Source organism: Artibeus jamaicensis, unplaced genomic scaffold, assembly GCF_021234435.1.
Source record: "Artibeus jamaicensis isolate MK-2021 breed Jamaican fruit bat unplaced genomic scaffold, CSHL_Jam_final contig_729, whole genome shotgun sequence".
NCBI lineage: Eukaryota > Metazoa > Chordata > Mammalia > Chiroptera > Phyllostomidae > Artibeus > Artibeus jamaicensis.
This window is the reverse complement of record NW_026521939.1, coordinates 5,530,018-5,550,738: the sequence shown is the minus strand read 5'-3', so window position 1 is coordinate 5,550,738 and position 20,721 is coordinate 5,530,018. Positions and strand designations below refer to the sequence as shown.

At 47.8% G+C, this 20,721-nt stretch overlaps 1 protein-coding gene across 3 annotated transcripts in view; it reads left to right on the top strand.

The window, feature by feature from the left end:
- Positions 1 to 20,721, top strand: part of SNX29 (sorting nexin 29) — a 569,005-nt gene that overhangs the window by 496,714 nt on the left and 51,570 nt on the right. For all 3 annotated transcript variants that reach the window (XM_037151196.2, XM_053672142.1, XM_037151198.2), the window contains one exon: positions 10,651 to 10,790. In XM_037151196.2, coding sequence (XP_037007091.2) covers positions 10,651 to 10,790 — 140 coding nt within the window. The remainder of the gene's footprint in view (positions 1 to 10,650; positions 10,791 to 20,721) is intronic.

The following is a 20,721-nucleotide window of genomic DNA, read 5'->3' as shown; positions in this document are numbered from 1 at the left end:
TACCGATAGGTCTGCAGTTTAATTATTTCCCTGAGTTAATCAAGTGAAGATACTTTGTGCAACTTGGCTAAAAACACCTTATCAGAAGCTTATAAAAGAGGCTCGTGGTATTTGGGAACTTGCTAGGAGGGTCCATCATACCCAACTAATCACTGTACAGTTTAATGATACACTATCTGTGTATTGTGTGTTCACCACCCAAAGTCAAGTCTCCTTCTGTTGCCATTTTCCCCTCTTTACCTTCTTCTGCCTCCTCCCACCCCCCTTCCCCACCAGTAATCACCATTCGTCTGTGTCTATGAGGGCTTGGTTGGTTGGTTGGTTTTTGCAATACCGATGCAAGGGCAGACCTCCCTCTTGGAATAAAGCAGAGTTCAGAGTTCTGCCTCGAGAGTTTGTGTGCTTGCCCTGGAATGCAGTTCATTCCCCACGTCCCAGGGTGGAGACGTGGGGCCTGTGGTTTAGATGAGCTGCACTCATACCTCCTGGCTGACCAGTACTTGAAAAAGGAAAGGAGGATTTTGAGTACTCCAGGGAGAAAATAGATAGCGACAAGGTAGAGCTGTTTAAAACTGAAGCGTCAGAATCTTTTCAGTCTCATGAATGGAGTAGCTCATTGTTGCTCTCTTGCTTAAACTGTCAGTCCAAGGGTAGAGTCCAGATTCTCTAACACGACCCCCAGGCCTGCCCTCGATCTCCCCTCCAGCTTTGCCTCTCTTAGTGTCTCTCTGATCCTAAATCCTTGCGTTCCCTCCAGCTGTGGCCCCTGCAGGCTGTTCACTTACCAGAACTCCTTTTCTCTCCCTCTGTCTCAGAGCTGAGTGCATATAGGCACAGGCTTCCTGGGGCCCATTCCTGGCTCCACCATTGGTAGTTGTGTGTTTGGCACTGGCAGTTAACCCCTCTGAGTCTCAGCTGCCTGTCTCTGACACAGAAATACTAAAAAGTCTCTATCTGGTGGGCATCTGAGCATTAAATGTGCGTGTACCTATCCCAGGGCCTGGCAGAGGATCTGCTTGGTAAACCCTGCTATACTGTTGGGGCGATTATCACATCACACAGTCCTCTGGGCAGGCGCCCTCATGTGCCTGTGCGGCAGACCCTGGCAAACTCTTATCATGTGTGTTCATGGCTTTACCTCCCTGTTCTGTGGTCATTGATTTGTCTTTCTCTTTCAACCTACTGTGAGCTCCATGAAGGCAGGATCCACATCTTACCTTCTTATTCACAGTGCCTGCTTCACAGTAGGCCCTGAGGACTATGTGTTGAATGAGTGGATGAGCTAATATGTAACTGGATCATTGAATGAGCAAATAAATGACTCCAACCCATCAACACCTCCCGCCTGGGTGGTTAGCTCTAAAATAGACTTCAAATTCATTTGCTGCTCTTTGTAGCCACTGGCTCCGGCCACACATGGGCACCTCTGGCCAGGTGACCTCACCAGTCCCCTTGACTGGTCGTCCTGCCTCCAGTTTTTTTCTTAATTTTTATTGAATTTATGGGGTGACATTTGTTAATAAAGGTGTGTAGGTTTCAGGTATACAGTTCTTCAACACATCATCTGTATATTGCATTATGTGTTCACTACCCAGAGTCAAGTCTCCCCTCACCATTTATTCCCCCTTTACTCTCTTCTACCCGTCCCCACCCCCTTTCCTTCTGGTGATCACCATACTGTCATCTGTGTCTCTGGGTTTACTTGGTTTTTTTTCTTTTGCTTATTTCCTTCAGCTTTTTCACTGAGCCTCCCAACCCTCCTCCCCTCTGACAGCTGTCACTCAGTTTTCTGTATCTATGAGTCTGTTTCTACTTTGTTTGTTTATTTTGTTCATTAGATTCCACGTATAGGTGAACTTATGGCATTTGTCCCTCTCTGACCAGCTTATTTCACTTAGCGTAATATACACCAGGCCCATCCATACTGTCACAAAAGGTAAAAATTTCTTTTTTTTTTCTGGCTGAGTAGTGTTCCATTGTGTAAATGTACCACAGGTTTTTTATTCACTCATTTACTAATGAACACTTGGGCTGCTTCCAAATCTTGGTGATTATAAACAATGCTGCAGTGAACATAGGGGTGCATGTATTCTTTCAAATTAGTGTCTCAGATTTCTTTGGATATATTCCCAGAAGTGGTATCACTGGGTCATAAGGAAGCTCCATATTTTTATTTTTTGAGGTAACTTCATACTGTTTTCCAAAGTTGCTGCACCAGTTTGCATTCCCACCCACAGGACACGAGGATTCTCCTTTCTCCACATCCTCCTCAGCTCTTGTTTGTGGATTTATTGATGGTAGCCATTCTGGCAGGTGTGAGGTGATATCTCATTGTGGTTTTAATTTGCACTTCTCTGATAATTAGTAATATTAAGCATCCTTTTATATGTCTGTTGGCCATCTGTATGTCTTCTTTGCAGAAGTGTCTATTCAGATCCATTGCCCATTTTTTAATTGAAGTGTTTGCTTTTTTTGGTGTTTAGTAGTATAAATCCTTCATAAATTCTGGATATCTACCCCTTATCAGATGTATCATTGGCAAATATGTTCTCCCTGCAGTGGGTTATCTTTTCATTTTGTTGATAGTTTCCTTTGCTATGCATAAACTTTTTAGTTTAATGTGGTCCCATTTGTTTATTTTTTTCCTTTGTCTTTCTGCCCAAGGAGATATATCAGAAAAAAATATTGCTGTGAAAAATATCCAGGATTTTACTGCCTGTATTTTCTTATAGGATTTTTATGGTTTCTTTCTTTATTTTTAGAGAGAGGGGAGAGGAAGGAGAAAGGGAAGGAGAGAGAAACATTTATGTGTGAGAGAAACACTGAACAGTTGCCTCTTGTATACCTGGGCCACAACCCAGGCATGTGCCCTGACCTGGAATTGAACTGGTGACGTTTTGGTCTGCAGGCTGGCACTCAGTTCACTGGGACACACCAGCCAGGGCAAGGATTTTTATGGTTCTGAGACTTATGTTTAAGTCTTTAATCTCATTGAGCTTATTCTCATGTATTTCCTGCCTCCAGTTTGCCCTTCTCTCATTCTGCAGGTCTCACCTTTGAAAGCACTGCCTCCTGGGCGGAGGCTGCCCTCCTTCCTCATGTCCATTCTGCACTCATCTCTGCCAAAGCACTGACCACTGTGCACTGCTGTCCCTGCTTTTGTCTCCTTTTTCTACTAAAGTCTAAGCTCCTCCAGGACAGGCCCACATCCCTTTACCAGCATACACTCATAAGGGCAGGCATGTAGCAGAGTCATCGAGTAAGCCATGTGTGAATCAGCATAGTTAACACAAGCCCTCTAACAGCATGTGGTATGCAGTGAAAGTATTTTCTCATTCACGTCACAGCCCAATGCCTATTGGATGGCTCTGGTCACCCTCCTTCTATCAACAGGTTCTGCCCTCTGCATGTGGCCGCCACACATTGCTACAGGAGGGGAAGAGAGAGAGGGAAAGGGGATGGTGTCAGAGCACTTTCCTGGCCATGGCTGGGTCTGGGTGTGGCTGCTTCACTCCCATTCACTGTTTCACTGGCCAGACCTGGTTTGTGGCTCCCATTTCACTGCAGGGCTGCTGGGAAATCTGTCTTCCTTTGTGCCCAGTCTCATCAGAACTAGGCATGGAAGAGAATCTCATAGCCAGAGGATCTTAATGCCTAGCTCCCTGAGAGTCCCGGTCAGTGTTCCAGACTGTGTAGCCAGTGACGTACTTACAGATCAGCTGACTCTGAAGCAGCCGTCTCTCAACAGGGCCTGAGCTGCCTGCTGCTCCTGGTGGAGTGGGCCTTCTATTTATTTTAGAAACGCCATGCTATTCCTAGATGAACATGAAAAGGAACTCTAGAGATGAAGAAACACCTGTGCCCAGCTGACAGCTCACACGAGTATAGCTGCTGGGGAAGGTCCCCTTGGACAGGCAGGACATGGTCAAGAAGATGCACTTGTCAAGAACAACCCAAGGAAGGAAAGATGGTAAAAGTGCAGGGGGCAGGGGGTCTGTGCATTTGTTCTAGAATCCACAGCTTGTCATCTCGTTCACAACATTCTATTATTTTAAAAATAGCTATTCTTAATTTGATGGTGTCTTTATCTTCTTGAAGCTCAAAATAAAATTAACCTTTTTGGAGGGAAAAAAATACTTCCACTAGAATAGTCCTGAATGTTCTTTTGTAAAGCAACAGCTAACTCCCAGTGCTCTCTATTATTAGTTCTACACCATAATTGACAAAAGTATTATGATTGGAATGTTTCATGAAATGACAGCAGGGCCATGGGTAGTGAGCACTCATTAAGTGGCCACGGGAGGATCCTGGCAGACTCCATGAGCCGGGCCTCCATCCAGTCCCATCACTTCTAATGCCATGTTTTGGCTGCAGCCCCAGGAGCCCAAGCAAAAAAATCCCCCAAACATTCCCTGACTCATAAGCACTGGACCCTCCCCAGTGGGGCGGGCCCCTACACCAATGCTGATCTCCCCTCCCAGGAGCTCCATGTGACAAATGAGGTCTCTAAAGGACCAGCTCCCTGTCTTTGTCACTTATTACTCTTCTGCTTTTCACTCCCTGCACAGAGGGATTTGGGGCCAGGGAGCTAGTTTACAGGCCAGCCTTCTCTCGATCCCACTCCATAGTCAGGATCTTTGTCATCTCTTATTTGGACTTGGCAACGACCTCCAAACCTTTCTCACTGGTGGCCTGCCTTGCTTCCCCTAAATCTACCCCTGACATTTACTCATTCTTGCAACAAATAATTATAGGGGCTCTCTTGAACTTTGGGCACTGTGTTCGGCTTTGGCAATTTAGGTCCCTGCCTTCCCAGGAATTACAGTCAAGCAGAGGGGGCACATAATGAACCAATGAGATCATGCCAGCAGCAGTAGGGGCTATGAGGGAACAAGAACAGGGTGAGGCTTGGGCGCGCCTGTGCAATCTTAGCTGGCATGTCCTAGAGGTAGGGGCACAGGTGCAGAGGCCTAAATGGCAAGGCATTCCAGGCCAAGGAATGGCTCATGAAAGGCCTGGAGACCTTTGGAGATGATGTACAGGACACGTGAAGAAAGTCAGGGGCTAATGTGTCCAAGGTGTTGGGTGGGTGTTGACAGTGGGGAGAAGGTGACATGAAGTGAGGCTGGCAGAGCATGTAAGGGCCACATTGTGAAGGTTCCTGCTAGGGTTTAGATGTGAGTGTTGGGTGATGGACAGAACTCACAGGGAGCCAATGAAGAATTCCAAACAGGAGAGAGATTTTTGAAAGGCCGCTCTACTTCAAAATGTCTATAGCTTATTTGCCCAGTAGCAGTACTTCTGAATGCTATGAGACCACATACATCCTGCGTCCCACTTCCCACCGGCTTCCTTCCATGGTCTCCAAGGCTGTATGTGATTGGACATCTGTTGCCACTGCAGTCTTACCTCCCTGGACCCACGAAACCCAGCCACACGCCTTGTTCTGTTGTTTCAGCAAGCCAAGCTCCTTCTGCCTATGGCTTGTGCTTTTGCTGTTCCCTCCACCTGCCCTGCCCCTCCCCAACCTGAGGGCACCACCTGGACCACCTGATGGTCTTTCCTCTAGGAGAAGCTGAAGCAGCATCTTCAAGGACTCACTTCCTTGGAGTGAAACCCTCACTCCATCCCCTATGTAAACTTCCTGCCAGCTTCCCTGAGCACCTATAGGTTACAGCACCCCAGCATGTTCCCCCCATCTGAACACTCACCATCTGGTTGCCTGTTGCCAACCCATATACAAAGCCACTTCTTGAATAAAACCATCCTGGCTGAGTATCCATGAATTATCAGCATCTATCTCAGAGACTGGCAGGCAATGCTTAGGCTACCAGCTGCTCAATTTAGGTTATCATCCTGAAGTGGGCACCATTTGTATCCCCATTTTGCAGCTGAGAAGCCTGAGGCTCTGAGTGGTTTTCCAGCTGACCTAAAAATGGCAATGTGAATTGCTCTGCCTGCCTAAGGGAATGTCATCCTGTCTCCTAATGTGATCGTCACACAGGGTGGGTGGTTTCTTCAGTGGTTTGTAGGGCCTTGGGCAGTCTGTCTGTCTGTGCAACTGGTATAAATTAGGGGTCTCAAACCCAGGCCTCGGAAGCCAGGCGGAGGATGGGACTGTGGGAACTAGGAGGGGTGCACAGTTGGCACTGTGCTTCCAGCTCAGGAGGGCAGTACTGCCCTTTTCCAAGGGGGCCAGGAATATGAGTTTGATGCAGAAACGTCCTGGTCTACCTGTGTTTAGGCCACACAAGTTATTAGCAGCTGGTAGTGAAAAGGCAGGACCACCTTCGCCAGAAGGCCAGCCCCAGACTGACTGATCCCCAGGGGGCCTTGGTAACAAACAGGGTCGCATTCGACCTGCTGAAGAGCTGCCAGCTTTGCTCTGAGGGGGGCTACAAGTCCTTTTCAAAATTCCAGAAACAGCGAGCACACTTGCAAACACAAAGGTTTGAATCCACGTTAGGTACAAGATAACACCAAAAAATACCATTTATTTTGTTAGGGGTGATAATGGATGCGTAGGAAAATGTTCTTAGTAATTTAGAAATACACACTGAAGTATTCAGGGCCTAATTTAAAGTGCCTTAGCAAAAAAGGTAAAAATGATGAAGCAAATATAGAAAAGAGTTAAGATGTTTATTAGCTAAAAGGTTATGGGGATTTATTTGCTTTACTTTTTGCCACATTTTGAAATTTTCATGATAAAAAGGTGTAAAAACGGAAATGACAGTCACCAGAGAGCAGACGGCCTTCCATGAGCTGTTCTGAGAGGGCCTCTGCCCTGTGGTGTTCTGCCCAGCCCTGCGCACGACGCAACTCTCCCTGTGGGCACCTCCGGGGCCAAGGAGGCCAGCGGTCGGGCACTCAGGTGACGGGCGCCTTCTGTTCACACAGCAGTTTTCTGCCAAGGCCAGACAGTAAGCCTGCAGTTTAGAGGGGCTGCAGATTTTTCTTCTGTAAATTTAGGAATATTCTGGATTGCTTGAAGGTTAAAAACCTGAAACTCTGGGTTCTGAGCCCGTGGACAAGTTTCTCGGCCTGCCTGAGCCACAGTTTCCAGCCTCGAAGATGTGGGGATGTGGGGCAAGGGAAGCACTGAGTGCCGAGTGAGAGTAGAGATGCCGTAGACATCATTGCTTTTCCCAAATGGCTCAGGTAAAATTGCCTGGGTGTCAAATTCACATTGCTGCCATGTTGGGTTTTCTCAGGAGCCAGCCGGGGTTCCCAGGACCCACTAGCTTGAAGAATCAGTACATGGGAAGGATTTGGAATTTCTCCAAGGTGATGACCTTTCTGCCAGTCACTGTTGACCCTGGGACTTGAGTGAGAAGAGACATTAATCAAGCGGAAATGGGCTGATTCAACTCCTAGGTAGATCCTCTGACCTTCCTTTTGGGGGTCCTCACCTTCCTAGGACCCTGTAACAAGCCCACAAGTCACGAGGAGCCATCTGTGACTGCAATTTCAAGTGCGTGGAGCAGCCCCTCCAGAAGAGGGAGAACTCTGTGCCAGTTCTTCACAGGCTGATGAGTTCCTTTCTTGTCTTCACGCAGCCATGCCTCTCAAGCTGTCCTTGAAGGCTTCTTCTGCAGATGAAAAACTAGGTTTAATTTGCTTGATTCAGCACTAATCTGGCTTATTAGCCAGCTTCCCAAGGAGAAATGTCTGATTGCTTAATGATGGGTTGAAACTTGGAGACCCTGGAGCAGAACCTGGCATTCAGGCCAGAGAGTGGCGGAGCCTGGATGGCTCCAGCTTGGGCTGGGACCTGCAGCTGTCCTGGCTGGTGCCGAAGCTCTGCCCACTCAGCGCCCCTGCACCTCCCGCCAGGCTGCAGGTGATTTCAGGGCACAGCTCTGCCCCCTGCCTGGACTGTGCTGGTGGTGAGGATGAGTGGCCCTCGGCAGTGTTCCCTTAGTGCCACCCCTCTGGTGGAAGGTCCCCGCTGAGGCGGTTATCAGGGAGTAGCTTTGGGCTAGAGGGCCTGCTGAGACCTGGAAGGGGCCCCAGGCCCCTGCTCAGTATTTCTTCCTCCCACCTGGTGCTCAGAGAAGGGTTGCCAGATGAAATGCAGGACACCCAGTGAAATTTTAATTTCAGATAAACAATGAATAATTTCTTAGTTTCAGTGTGTCCCAAATATTGCCTGGAAAGGTTTTATTGTGTGGTGTACATTTGAACACAGAAAAATTATTGTATTATGAATTATTGAATATTGAGTTATAAAAACTAAAAAATTACTCACTGCTTATTGAAATTCAAATTTCACTCTGTGTCCTGTATTTTTATTTGCTAAATCTGACACTTAAAGTTTCTCCCTGCCATGCTCGAGTCCTTAGGTAGGGCCTTGTGGGGACTCTGCCAGAGACCAGGCTGCATACTGGGCAGTGCTCAACTCGGGTGGCTCGGCATGTGCGGCCTCATTCAGCAGACTGTTGTGGAGTCCTGCCTGGGCTGGCCAACACTTGGGGTGTTGGGGCAGAGGTGAGTGCCCCTCTGTTACCGAACAAGAGGTCCGAGGGAGGGGCAATACAATATTTGGCCCACCTAGGGATGCCCAAAACTGCTATACAACAGGGGCCCCTCCCAAAAACAAAATACTAAAATCTACTGGGCTCTTCTGTCCGCCGCCAATTGGAAAGACATCTATCAATGCCAGAGATTTGTGAAAAGGAAACAAAGTGTTTATTTAATGCTATTCAGGCCTAATGCCTCCACTAAAATATCAAAGTCCTTTAGGTTGTACACCTACACCCACACAGCGCTCCCCTTCTCCCACTGTCCCAACTCCGGGTACCGTAAATCAGGAAAAGAGCACACGTCTGTGTTGCGGGCCGCTGGCACCGTCAGCTGTGTCACTGTGCAGGATCTCGAGTTAATCCAAAGTACTGTGGTACCCTTTCATGGTCCACTGGCAAGAGTCCTTTGTACCCAGTTCCAGTCAAAGTCTCTCCTGCTTTCCAGGCCATGTGGCCAAAGGGGGCATCCCAAAGCCGCATGGGCCTCTTCTACCAAAGCTGCAGGAGTCCGCACTCCACCAAAAGCATGTGGCTTTCTTCTTCGCCTGGCTGCAGGGATCTCTATTCTGGCAAAGCTGCGTGGTTTTCCCTTTCACCTGGGCAGTTATCACCTCATGTCCTGGAGCCCATCTTTTCCGAGCTCCCACACAGGCACTCTCACTCAGGAGTACAGCCTCTCGTTACCTTCTGAGTCCAAACCCTTCTCACTCAGGAGAGTAGCCCCTAGTTACATCCTCCTGAGTCCCCGCTACTCCCTTCTCCCTGGCTCCAAACTTGGCCACTGCTATTTAACATATCTATGAAACCAGTTAAAGGTTATACATATGCTAAATAACCATTCCAGAGGTTAGCTGCAAAACTGTTGCTATGCAAAACAGCTCTCAATGGCCCTCTCCATTCATCCCTTCCCCCTGGGGGGAGGTGTGAGGACATCTTATATGTCTCTCCAATATTCCTATACACTTTGAATTCTGGACACCATTCCAAATCCTTTTTGGGGGGCCCCCTGGCTGCACCCTGTATCACCTCTCCATCTGCGGGACCTCGTGGATGGGCAACCCAGCCCCTCTCCAGGCTGCAGTTCCCTCACGCGAGATTAACCAAAGCTTCTTCTGTTTCGTGAGGATGAAGAACCTTGTCCCTCCTACCGCCTGCTCTGCTGTTCCTTTACTCACTGTTCTTGGGCCTTAGTCCAGAAGGAGCATCACAGGCTCAGAGAAAGCCTTTCCTGCCCTCTCCCAGGCCAGGGTTTCTAGTTATAAACCAGGGCCACCAGTGCAGATCAGAATGAACAGGATGGGCTACAGAATCTGCGGGGCCCCAGGCCACATGGAAATGTGGGTCCCCTTGTTCCAAAATTATTCAGAATTTCTAGACAAGTCCAAGTTCCACACTGTGTGACTGCACAGGGCACACGTCTGGGAAGCTGGCTCTGCTTGAGAGGGCCGAGGAGGTCCAGGGTGGGTGGGGGTGGCAGGAGGGTCTGGAGTGGGGCCGGGTGGAGACTGCGCCAGACCTGCACTGCCTCGGGAGCGGCACCGCACCGCACAGCCTGGTGTGACCCTGTGGGAAGGACAGTGCTGCCGCGTCTCCTAGTTTTTCAAGACAAGCTAGAATCTGTTTATTAATATGATCTTTATTTATATTTCAGAAAATTCCTATGAAGGCAAAATCAAGCACTCTCTTTCCAGGGTGGCATTTAGTGTGATGAATAACTATACACTCACCAGTATGGTCACTAGATTTATCTGTGTCTCCCCCACAGTCACCTCCCCCAGGACCACAGCAGTGACTGTGTGTTATTGTTTTACCCTCAGTCCCCACCACTGTATTCATCACATGGTAGGTACTCAATAAAGGCCACAGTTGCTAAGACCTCATTCACTTATAGGAAGACACTGTAAGGAGTTTGATAGACCTGCTTTCTCCCACTTAATAGCATGAGCATCTTCTCTGTTGTTAAATGTGATTACACATGTAAAGCCTTAGACACCCTTTACATGTGGCAGTCACCCCATAAATGTCAGCTGCCTGGGCCGTAACGATTGATCGTTGTATGTCCTGGGGGGAAGCTTATGGATAGGCTAGGAAAGCACACTTGAGCACGCCTGTCTCTCTGTTTTCTCAGGATGCCAAGTTTGTGGAGGAACGAAGGAAGCATCTCCAAAATTACCTGCGCAATGTCATGAACAAAGTCATCCAGATGGTTCCCGAGTTTGCCACCAATCCCAAGAAAGAGACCCTTGTTCAGCTGATGCCCTTCTTTGTGTAAGTACCATTCACAGGGATGTGCTTTCTCTCTTCCATGGATGGGCAGTGAAGCGTGTCTGTGTCCTAGATACCCCGGGACCCAGTGTGCCCCGGGGGCCGTGGGAGACTCATGCCACAGTGCTTTGGAGTTGCTAAAGGGCTCATGAAAGGGAGTTTGCAAATGAGCGTTGCTGATTTGAGGTTTGGAAGTAAATTCAGTGCTGCGTGGTTTATACTTTCATGCATTGTGATCACAGGAAAGATTCATTTTCTGTGCCACTCACAGATGTTCCAGAGCCGAGATGCTCTCTCGGTGTCTTCTGCCTGGGTAGTGAACCCAAAGAAAAATTCTCAGACTCCCACTGGTACCTCCTTAAATGATTTTCGTATTAATATCACTTACTTAAAACTAGGTATAAACATAACTTGAACTCGGTATAAATTCCTTGTTTTTATATGTCCTTATAAAAGTAAAAAAAAAAAAGAACTTTACACGTTAAGCACTTACAACATCATTACAATTCAAAGTTGTCATTGCAATGCCACGGTCATTTTTCTGAAACCAAATCTTGGCTGGCAGCGGCGTGCGGCAGGTCTTTCCGGTGTGCCATGTGCCATGCCTACTGACTCCATTCCTCCCTGCCTTCTTTGGGTCGCATTGCCTGGAAACATCCGTGCAGCGCTTTCAAGCAGGTGGCCATCACTTGGTGTCACTGCCTTATCACCGATAAGTCCACTTTGTCCTATTTGGTCTCTTACCAGCCTGAGACATTTACATCCTTAGAATATTGAGACCTGGAATGATGAAACAGTACTTAGTGTTTAAAGGGCCTTTCGAATAGAATATAATTCCACTATTTCTAAAATATTATCATCATAATGGAAACACGGCACAGAAACACATAGCAGCCCTGTGGCTTTCCCAAAATGGGATTGGGACTCATCATTTGAGAAACGCTGGTCTGAGCCTGTGTGATTGATTTACTGAGATAAAATAAGAGTTTCCTTTCACTGAAGTTCTTTAAAATGCTGTGCTTGGGGTTGGAGGGTCTGATTTGTGTGAACAGTGATGCTGTAACGTAAAACAAGGGGCTTATTTCTGCGTCTGAATGTGGGGCTCCCCTTCGGCGTCACACTTGCGCAGTTTCCGAGTTGAACCTCCAACCAGACAGACGGGGCAGCACTGCTGCTCTCACCTGCGCGGGGCTTTTGAAATGGTAGCCAAGCTGGCTGCTTATGCTTTTCTAATTGTTTTAAGGCTTTTACGAGAAGATACAATTTTATCGTGCTGCCTGTGATAAAAGATGCCCACCGTGCAGAAAACTGTTTTTCTTTTATTTGGTTATTTGTGATGCCAGGGCCTTGATCTCGCCGTTTTGACAGTGCCACAGTGGTTCATGAGAGGAGTTCGTCTTCTTTTAATGGCAGCCCCCAGCCCAGGGTGTGTATTGGAGATTAACCCCTCACCAAGTCCTGTGCATTTTTGCTCGGTTCCCTGAGGAACTGAGTTAGAGAGAGTAGGCCCTAAGGCTCAGACGCTCGGAAAGGCTGCGAGCTCGAGCTCATCTGAGCGGGAGGAACCCTGCCCGACGCAGGCAAGCTGGTGGCCTTCCTGCCTGGCACATCCCGGCATCTCTGGTCCAGCGCTTAGCAAACATTAGCCTGGGGAACTGTGAAAATTGTGTGTTAATGAGAGCGTCTCAGTGTGTTGTGCTATCCCAGCTGCACTGGTTGCCATTAATCAGAGCTGGGAGAGAAACCTTTTGTGCCTGATTAGCACAGAGAACATAAGGTTCAATTTCATGGGCTTTAAAAAACACAAAGAATTTCAGTAGGAGATTGTGGCAAATGACACAATATTGACATCAAATTTCTGACTGAACGTTGGTCTGGACCCCAGATGAATTAAACAGCTTTGCTCTGTTGCTTTTCCTTGAAGTTCTAAATTAAGCTTCTCTCTCCACCTTTGTCTTTTTGAGTGAGATGGGGTTACAGGTCGGAATCTGTAGGCTGTTTCATTTGGGGGAAGTGGAAGATGGGCTGGTGAACCCACGTGCTCACTCGCGGTCTGGGTGCTCCCACGGAAAACAGTGAGACTGGTGTTTCAGCTCACGAGCTCTCCCTAAGTAAGAGATTCCTAGATTTTTGTTTTTTTAAAGACCTCTCTTGGTTAAAGAAATAAACCCTGAAAAGCTTTTTTTTAAAATAGATCTTGACAATTTCCTTGGCTCTTTCAAATGGTGATTCAGCACCCTAAGGTCAGCTTTAGCTACTGAACACGAATGGCCTGGTGGACTAAGCTGGTGCGGCCCCTCCCGCTCCTCCCGTTGGTGAGCAGTTACTACAGGCACTGGCCCAACAGCTGACCTGCTTTGTCTGCCTGAGAGCCCACTGGGTGGGCACCATACCTCCATTTTATTAGCTGGAACCTTACAAAGTTGTCAATAAAAGGGCGATGTCCTTAGGTTCCAGCTCATACTCTGAGGAAAGTGAGGCTCTGAGAAGTTAGTTACCTGGTAACCCCTGGCTTACCCACCAGCACATGGGGAACCCGGGCTCTTTGGTCCCATAGCCCATTTCGGGGCGTGGATGATGAACCCACGACCTGAGGGGGCAGCCTGACCCTTTGACCAGTCCAGTGGGATTTGGCTATTTGTTTTTCATAATTGAAGTCTTACCATCAAAAAATTAGGTGTCAGATTTTTAAAAACTCAGACAGCAGGCTTCTTCTGAAAACGAGAGTTGCTCACACTTTGTTCTGAAGTGAATGTTTGTTCCTCCCACTCCAAATCCATATGTTGAAGTGCTGCTCTCCAATGTGATGACATTTGGGGTCTTTTAGAAGTTAGGTTTAGATGAAGTTGTAAGGGTGGGCCCCATGTGACACCACTGCCCCTATCAGAAGCGGAAGAGAGACCTGAGGGTCCCCTCTCTGCCATGTGAGGCCACAATGAGAAGGCACCTGTCTGGAAGCCAGGAAGGCTGCCTTCCTTCACCTGGAACCAAATCTGCTGGCTCTTTGATCTCGGACTTTCAGCCTCCAGAACTGTGAGAAATAGATCTGTTGCTTAAGGCACAAATACTGTGGGGCATTTTGTTATGGTGGCGGGACAGACAGATGCCTACTTCCACTTTCACTCAACCACGTGTGGCTACAGCTTTGCCTGGCCTGCTGCCTTGTCCCTGTGGAGCTCCGCCCCCACCATTGTCTCTTGGACACCGAGCTGAGTCTTCCTTGGTCTCTTTTGCTGGCATTTAGCTGTTTTTCTCATATATTCGTGTAGCATCACTCTCTCACATTACCTGCCTGGCCTCTGTAGACACCTGAGTTTGCAGTCCTGCCTCTTACCCACTGCTCAGACGGCCTCTCCATACAGGGTTTGGATGAGAGGACCAGACATTGCATGTTACCCATGATGCATGTGGCTCGCCCTTGTGCTCCCAGGTATGTTCTATGAGCTAGTCCACTGCTAAACTTCAGAAAAAGTGGTCCCACTTCAGTTTGGAGCAGGAGAGGGAAGATGGGCAAGAAAATAAAAGCCTGTGGGTAGAATTTGCTTGTGGTTTTTTCTGGTGTTTTGTGTGTTTTTTTAAAATAAATATTCCTTAAAACTCTCAGGCTTGTGCAGCCTGGAGTCCAGTATTACATGGGACCTGCTTCTGCATACACTTTTCTAGTTTATTTTTTTCTGTTTACTGTGTCAGTATTTCACTGTGTTCTGCAAGGGGCCCCCTGACTTCCAAGTATTCTACCATCTGTACAAACCTGCGAGTCGAAGAATCAGCAGGTTCAGTTTTTTCTCCAAATCTCTCCGCCTCCCGCTGCCTTCCGTGCTAATGCCAGCAGCCGTCTCTGCACTAGAAAGTAGGGCAGTAGGAAGTGAGCCCCTTCTTTTCCATTTTGAACTCTGTGTGTCAGCCTGGCCCAGGTGGGGACCAGAGTCTGCCCACCAAACTGGCAAGTAGATGAATGGCAGTCCCCCAAAACCCTCTTCTTCTGGGATCCCCATATTCCTTGTGTTGCCTGGGCATTTCAGAGAAAGGTGTGCTCTGAGCCGTGACACATGGCAGATGTTAGCAGATACGGAGGGAAATATCAGGTGTGCTTTTGAAAGCACATTAATGAGGGGAGGCTTGAATTCCAAGAATTCATCCTGTGGAACTGGACTGCAAATCAGTGAAGGCTTAAATGGTTTGCTGTGCTGTCATTTAGCATGCTATTAAAATGGGGCTTTTTTTTTTTTTTTTTTTTTTGCAGAGTAATTTGTCCTTGGGAAATGTATCATATTCTGCTGTTCCTTGAGGGGAGAGAAAGTTACGGGGGTGGAAACTAGAGTAATGTAGGTCACAGCACAAATTCCCAACTGGATTTTCAGCAGAAAATGCAGTCGATGTTTTCCCCACCCCCATCTGCTGCCACATTCACTCTTAAAGTTGTTAAATTTATTTTTTGCTGAAATATGAGCTGCCGTGTTCTCCCAGTGAGCAGGGGTTTAGCTGGAGGATGAAATGCTCCAAACTGTGCACCGCCAGAGGTCACCTGAGCTTAAGTTGATGCTTTTTGCTTTACCAGTCGCTGCTACCAGGAGTTGTACAGCTCCTTCCTCGGAGCCTTCGACTCACTGTACTTGGTTAGCCCAGCCTTCGAGGCTCCAAGTCTTCAGCGCTGCCCAGGTGCCAGAAAGGAGTACAGACCCTATTCCTGAGGTCTCACAACATGTGGCTGGACGGGCAGGCCGCTTAGGTGTGGACAGTGTCTTAAAGAAAAATATTAAAATATGTAAATATAAGTAATATTTAAAAAGTTGTGTAACTGTATGATGATGGATGTTCACTAGATTTATTGTGGTCATTTTGCAATATATACAAATATCAAATCATAATGTTGTACACCTGAAACTAATATAATGTTTTATGTCAATTATATCTCATTTAAAAAATTAGGTTTTTTTCTGGTAGGTAAAATTATGGGCTGTCTTCTTACTTCCTCTTAATATTCACTGCTTTTTAAATGAGGAAAGACCATCAAAGTTATTTTTACCAAAAGGGAGAGATGGAGCATATATTTCATACACCTTTAAGTAATAATAATAACTTGGTATTACACTGAATTGAAAGGCATAGAGAATATATAAAAATGTGAAAGACTTTCATGGGATAGTTGTCCCCCAGCCTGGCACCTTTCCGACCTCTCCCTCTTGGATTTGCCCTTGACTTGCTTCACCCATTCACATCAGCGACCTGGTCCTCAAGGGCACGTGAGTTTGAGACCCCTGCTTACCAAATAGAAGTATGGGGACTTTGGAGTCAGGGATACCCCATCTCTACCACTAAGGAGGGCGTAATCTTGGGCAAAGGATTTGCTTCTGTGAGTCTGAATTTCCTCCTGGATAAGATGAGAAGTGCCACGATCACTGACCTGCTGGAGTGACTGTTGGTAACATGGATTATTCCAAAGTCAGCCTTTCTTTCCCTCCTTCCCCTCTGGGTTCCTCCAGCTCCGGATAAAGTGACTGGGGCCTGCCCCCGGGAAAGTGGGCCTCAGCTGAGCTCTGGCTTTGCAGGGCGGTGAGCGTGGCCTGGGCCCCAGACCGCAGTCTGCTCTGAGGTGTGGTTCTCCCCAGGCCTCCTTCCCTGGAGGCCCTTCCCCTGGGGGACCTGTGCCTGTCACCTGGAGAGATGGCATGTAAATGGGCAGTTAAGGGGTGCAGCACAAGTTTGGTCCCCAGGGTGCTGGCCCTCCAGATCCACAGGGCTGCCACCCTAGAAGATCACGGTGAATGGCTCTTTTTGAAAGTGATGTGGGCGACAGCTCTTCCTCCCTGCTATTCAGGTAGCCTCCCTGTCCCCGGCCGCCCAACGGTCACAGTAATTATGTTCCATTTCTGCCATGTCTTTCCATTTGGTGGTGACAGGAGAGAGGTCACCTCCACAGAGAGGAGGGGGAAGGGCAAGGAAGAGGGCGATGGGCCCGGCTCTTACAATCTCCAGAGACACTGGGGGAATCTGGCACAGCTCCAGGACAGAAACTCTGCTGAGTGGGTGTATGGAAAGTCCCCACATGTATGGACATACGGAAGGGGGATTGTATTTAGCAAACATCTCGTTCATCTAGCCACTGTTCATTGAGCACCTACTAAGTATTCAACAAATGCTGGGGATGTAGCAGAGAGCAAAACAGAAAAAAGCTAAAAAATTCTCTGCCTTTACAGACTAGGGGATATGGAAAAGGGACAAATAAATGTATAATACACACATATAATAAGCGAAAAAATGAAGAAAATTGATGTAGAATTAGACTACAGAGTCATACAGGGTGTTTTCTGTAAAATGGTCAGGAAAGGCCTCTCCGAGGGCAGACCCTGTGAATTCCCCACAGGAGGGTGTTCGGACGGAGGGAATAGTAAGTGCCCAGGCCTTGAGGCAGGGACGAGCTGAGAGTGTCAGAGGATGCCAGTGTGGCCGGTGCAGACACTCTGGGCAGCAGGTCACCAGGGCCTCGGAGGCCGTAACAGTGACTGAGATTTACTCTTTTTTGAAAATATTTTACTTATTTACTTTTAGAGAGAGGGGAAGGGAGGGAGAAAGAGAGAGAAATATCGATAGATTGCCTCTCACACACTCCCCAACTGGGAACCAGGCCCACAACCCAGGCTTGTGCCCTGACCAGGAATCAAACCAGTGACCTTTTGCTTTTTGGGACAATGCTCAACTAACTGAGCCATGCCAGTCAGAGCTGAGATTTATTCTAAGTTGGTTAGGAAGCCACCAAAAGGTTTGGAATAGGGTGTGACATGACCTGGTTTATGTTTTTAAAATCTCACTCTGGATGTGGGATTGACAGTGGCCTTGCAGGGAGCAGTTTGCAAAGCTTTTTTAAGGTCCTGGCAGGAGAAGTTAGAGACTTGACCAAGGTAACAGGGAGGCCAGTGTGATGAGCAGTTGTCAGGTAGAAGAGAAGAGGACATCTATGACATGCCCAGGCTCCTGCCAGACCAGGCAGCGATACAGATGTCCCCAGCTGCTCAGTATGGACAAACTTTGTATTCAATACAACATTTATTGAGCACCTACCTACTCTTCATAGGCCCTAGGGCTAACAGGGAGGTTGGTAAGGGTATCACACAGATGTACCAAGCACCTGGGCCAACATGATATAGGTCATAATATTATCAGAAGGCATGTCTCTCATTGACTTAGCAGAAATTTGCAGACTGCCTAGTTATGTGTCCGACTGCCCAGTTTGCCCTGCTCTGCCACTGACGAGCTGGGTGGCCCCCAGCAAGTCACTTGAGCTCTCCCGGGCCTCATGCCTTCATCTGTGTGGTGGAGATACCAAAGCATCCACCTGATGGGGTGTCCATGAGGCTGCATGAGCACACGCAGGCCAAGTTTTTAGAGCAGCGCCTTTCACATAGTAGCTCTGGATGTATGTAGCTATTTTTTACCCACAGAAAGGGAGCATGGGGGAAGGAGAGTCTGGGGAGCAGACGTTTTGGAGGAAGTGATAAACTTATGGTATTAAAAAGCTACTGAAGCACCACAGAAAGATATGAGATGAAACACACGTCACACGCCCCTCTACTGTGCATCGTGCCCCCACCTTGTGATCACTGGTGGGTTCCTTATGTAACCACAGGAATTGTCGATGCTTACGTAAACCAGCGCCACCCTCCACACAGTGATCCGTGGTTTGCCTTTTGAATTTAATAAAGCTGGCTCATTCTTTTTGAACACTATGTAGTACCCACTGCAATGGCTGTTTTGTAACTTATTTCACCTTGCTCTGTTTGAACATTTAAGATGTTTCCAGATTTTATTTCCCTCAAACAGTGTTGCCAGGAATGTTTCAATAGATACACATTTTGGCAGGTAGGTCTGGAGGAAAGATTCGTATGGGCAATTCTGGGTCAGATGGCAGGTGCATTTAAAAATTGTTCAGATACCACAAACCTTCCATTGTATACCAATTTAATATGCAGAATTTTGATAGGCAGAGAAGGGAGAGATGTTCTTTCCAAATGTGCAGAACCACTGCCAGATTCAAAGAGCCCGTGTCATCTACTGTGGCCAGAAAACAGGGTCCTTGCCTTGTGGTCAGGATGTTCTGGGAAGCACGGCTGGGGCCTGAGGGTGGCAGGTCCTGAGGAAGTTTCCATCTTAGTCTCTGAGAAGGGAAGCCCTTGCTGGCCTTTGACATCAGGTCTGTGCTTGGGGGGTATCGTGATGGCAGCTGGGGGGACAGGGAATGGGGATGGGAGATGGGGTAGGATGCTTTCATAGTCACCCAGGGAAAAGGTGAATGGGGCGGGGGCTGAACCAGATGACTGCCAGGTTTTGGAGGCTGGATGTCTAGGCGAATGGTGGTCAAGGGGCTGGAGGGAGAACCTGTTGGGGAGCCTGGTAGGTGGAAATGAGGTGTTAGGTTTAGAAACTGGCCTCTCTGAGGTCCTGACGGCAGGCTGGGAGCTCAGCAAGAGAGCGGTGTGCAGGCCTGCTAGGACTGCATACGCTGACCTTGGCACAGGTCCGGAAACGCTACGTTTCCAGATCTCAGAGAAATCAGTCAAGGAATCGGGAAGAAATACAGTAATTCTCCTGTGAAAATTAAAGTGCAACAGTCCACACCCAGCAGAGAGAAGCAAGGGCAAGAAGAGCCAACACAGAGTTGGAGGTTAAGGTCAGCGTTTCCAGGAACTAGGACAGGAGCTCGTCGGAGAGAAATGGTCACGATCTAATTAGTCAGTCTTGCATTTTTAGCTGACGCTGTGTTGTAAGTGTATGTTCATGGCTCTGTCTGCTGCAAACAATGAGTCATTCTTGCAAATAAATACTAATAAGTTTATATGCATAGTATACTTGATGTGAATGGCAGTCCAAGAAAAAATAAGTTTTGGAAGCACAGTTACTCCTTATATTAGTGATTTCCACAGCAATTCTGTGTGTTAGGAGACTCACTTGGGTGCATTGTTATTCAAACAGTTCCCAACAGTGTTTTCCAGTGTTTGAATATTTGCTCCAGGCTATGATGATTCTCTGTAAACACTACCAAACTAAATATTTTTTATTTATTAAGCAAATCATTTTAGATTTCCACAATAATGAATAAATAGTATGAAGAATGTTGGGAATATTTTAAAGATAAGTTATGATTTAGGGAATTCTCGAGAACTCCCAGGAATTCTGACTTCTTGCTTTTAAATCCCAAAGGGTCGTCTCTTTCAGGAATTGGAAAATTATAGTTACTCCTGGGGAAAAAATGTCCTGACACAAACTTGGGAGCGGGATAAATGCAGAGGTGGGGAGGCGGGGAGAATAAGAAGAGGTGACAGCCCAGGGTGGAAGCTGGGGACAGAGCCGGCAGTGCAGAGCCCATGGAGAAGAGGGCAGAGACTTGGAGGAAGCTGGGCCCGGGTTTCGAGGGCAGAGTGTTTCCCAGAGAAGTCTCCTGCAGAATTAGCAGCTAGTCGCAGAGCATTGAGAACAGCAAGCTGTCCTCCTTCACTGCCAAGTTGGCTGAGGACCATGGAGCAGGTGGCACTGCACAGCTGTCGCCCTGGTCATGGAGGAGCACTGTGAACAAGTCATGGAGGGCCACAGAAGGGAAGCAGTGCCTTCACAAGTGCCAGCCGGCCTGTCACGCCTCTATCTGGCAGCCCTGGGAATGGGTTCAGCTCCATCACCCTGCTTAGAAACGCAACTTCCTCTGATGGGCCTCCCTGCAGGAACTGGGTTCTGGACCCGGCACTGTCTGAGGCACTGCAGGATTGTTTGCTGTCACTTTGCACAATGGGGCAGTTTATTCCCATGTGGAGCCCTGTGAACAGTTAGTTCTGCCTGGAAATTCACTTCAGTGACTGTTTGGGGAACTATAACCCCTTGGAGTCCTTGAATAACTTAGCCCAGAGAGAAGCCATTTGAGCCTGTAGAGTCTTTGACCCTTTCCGAG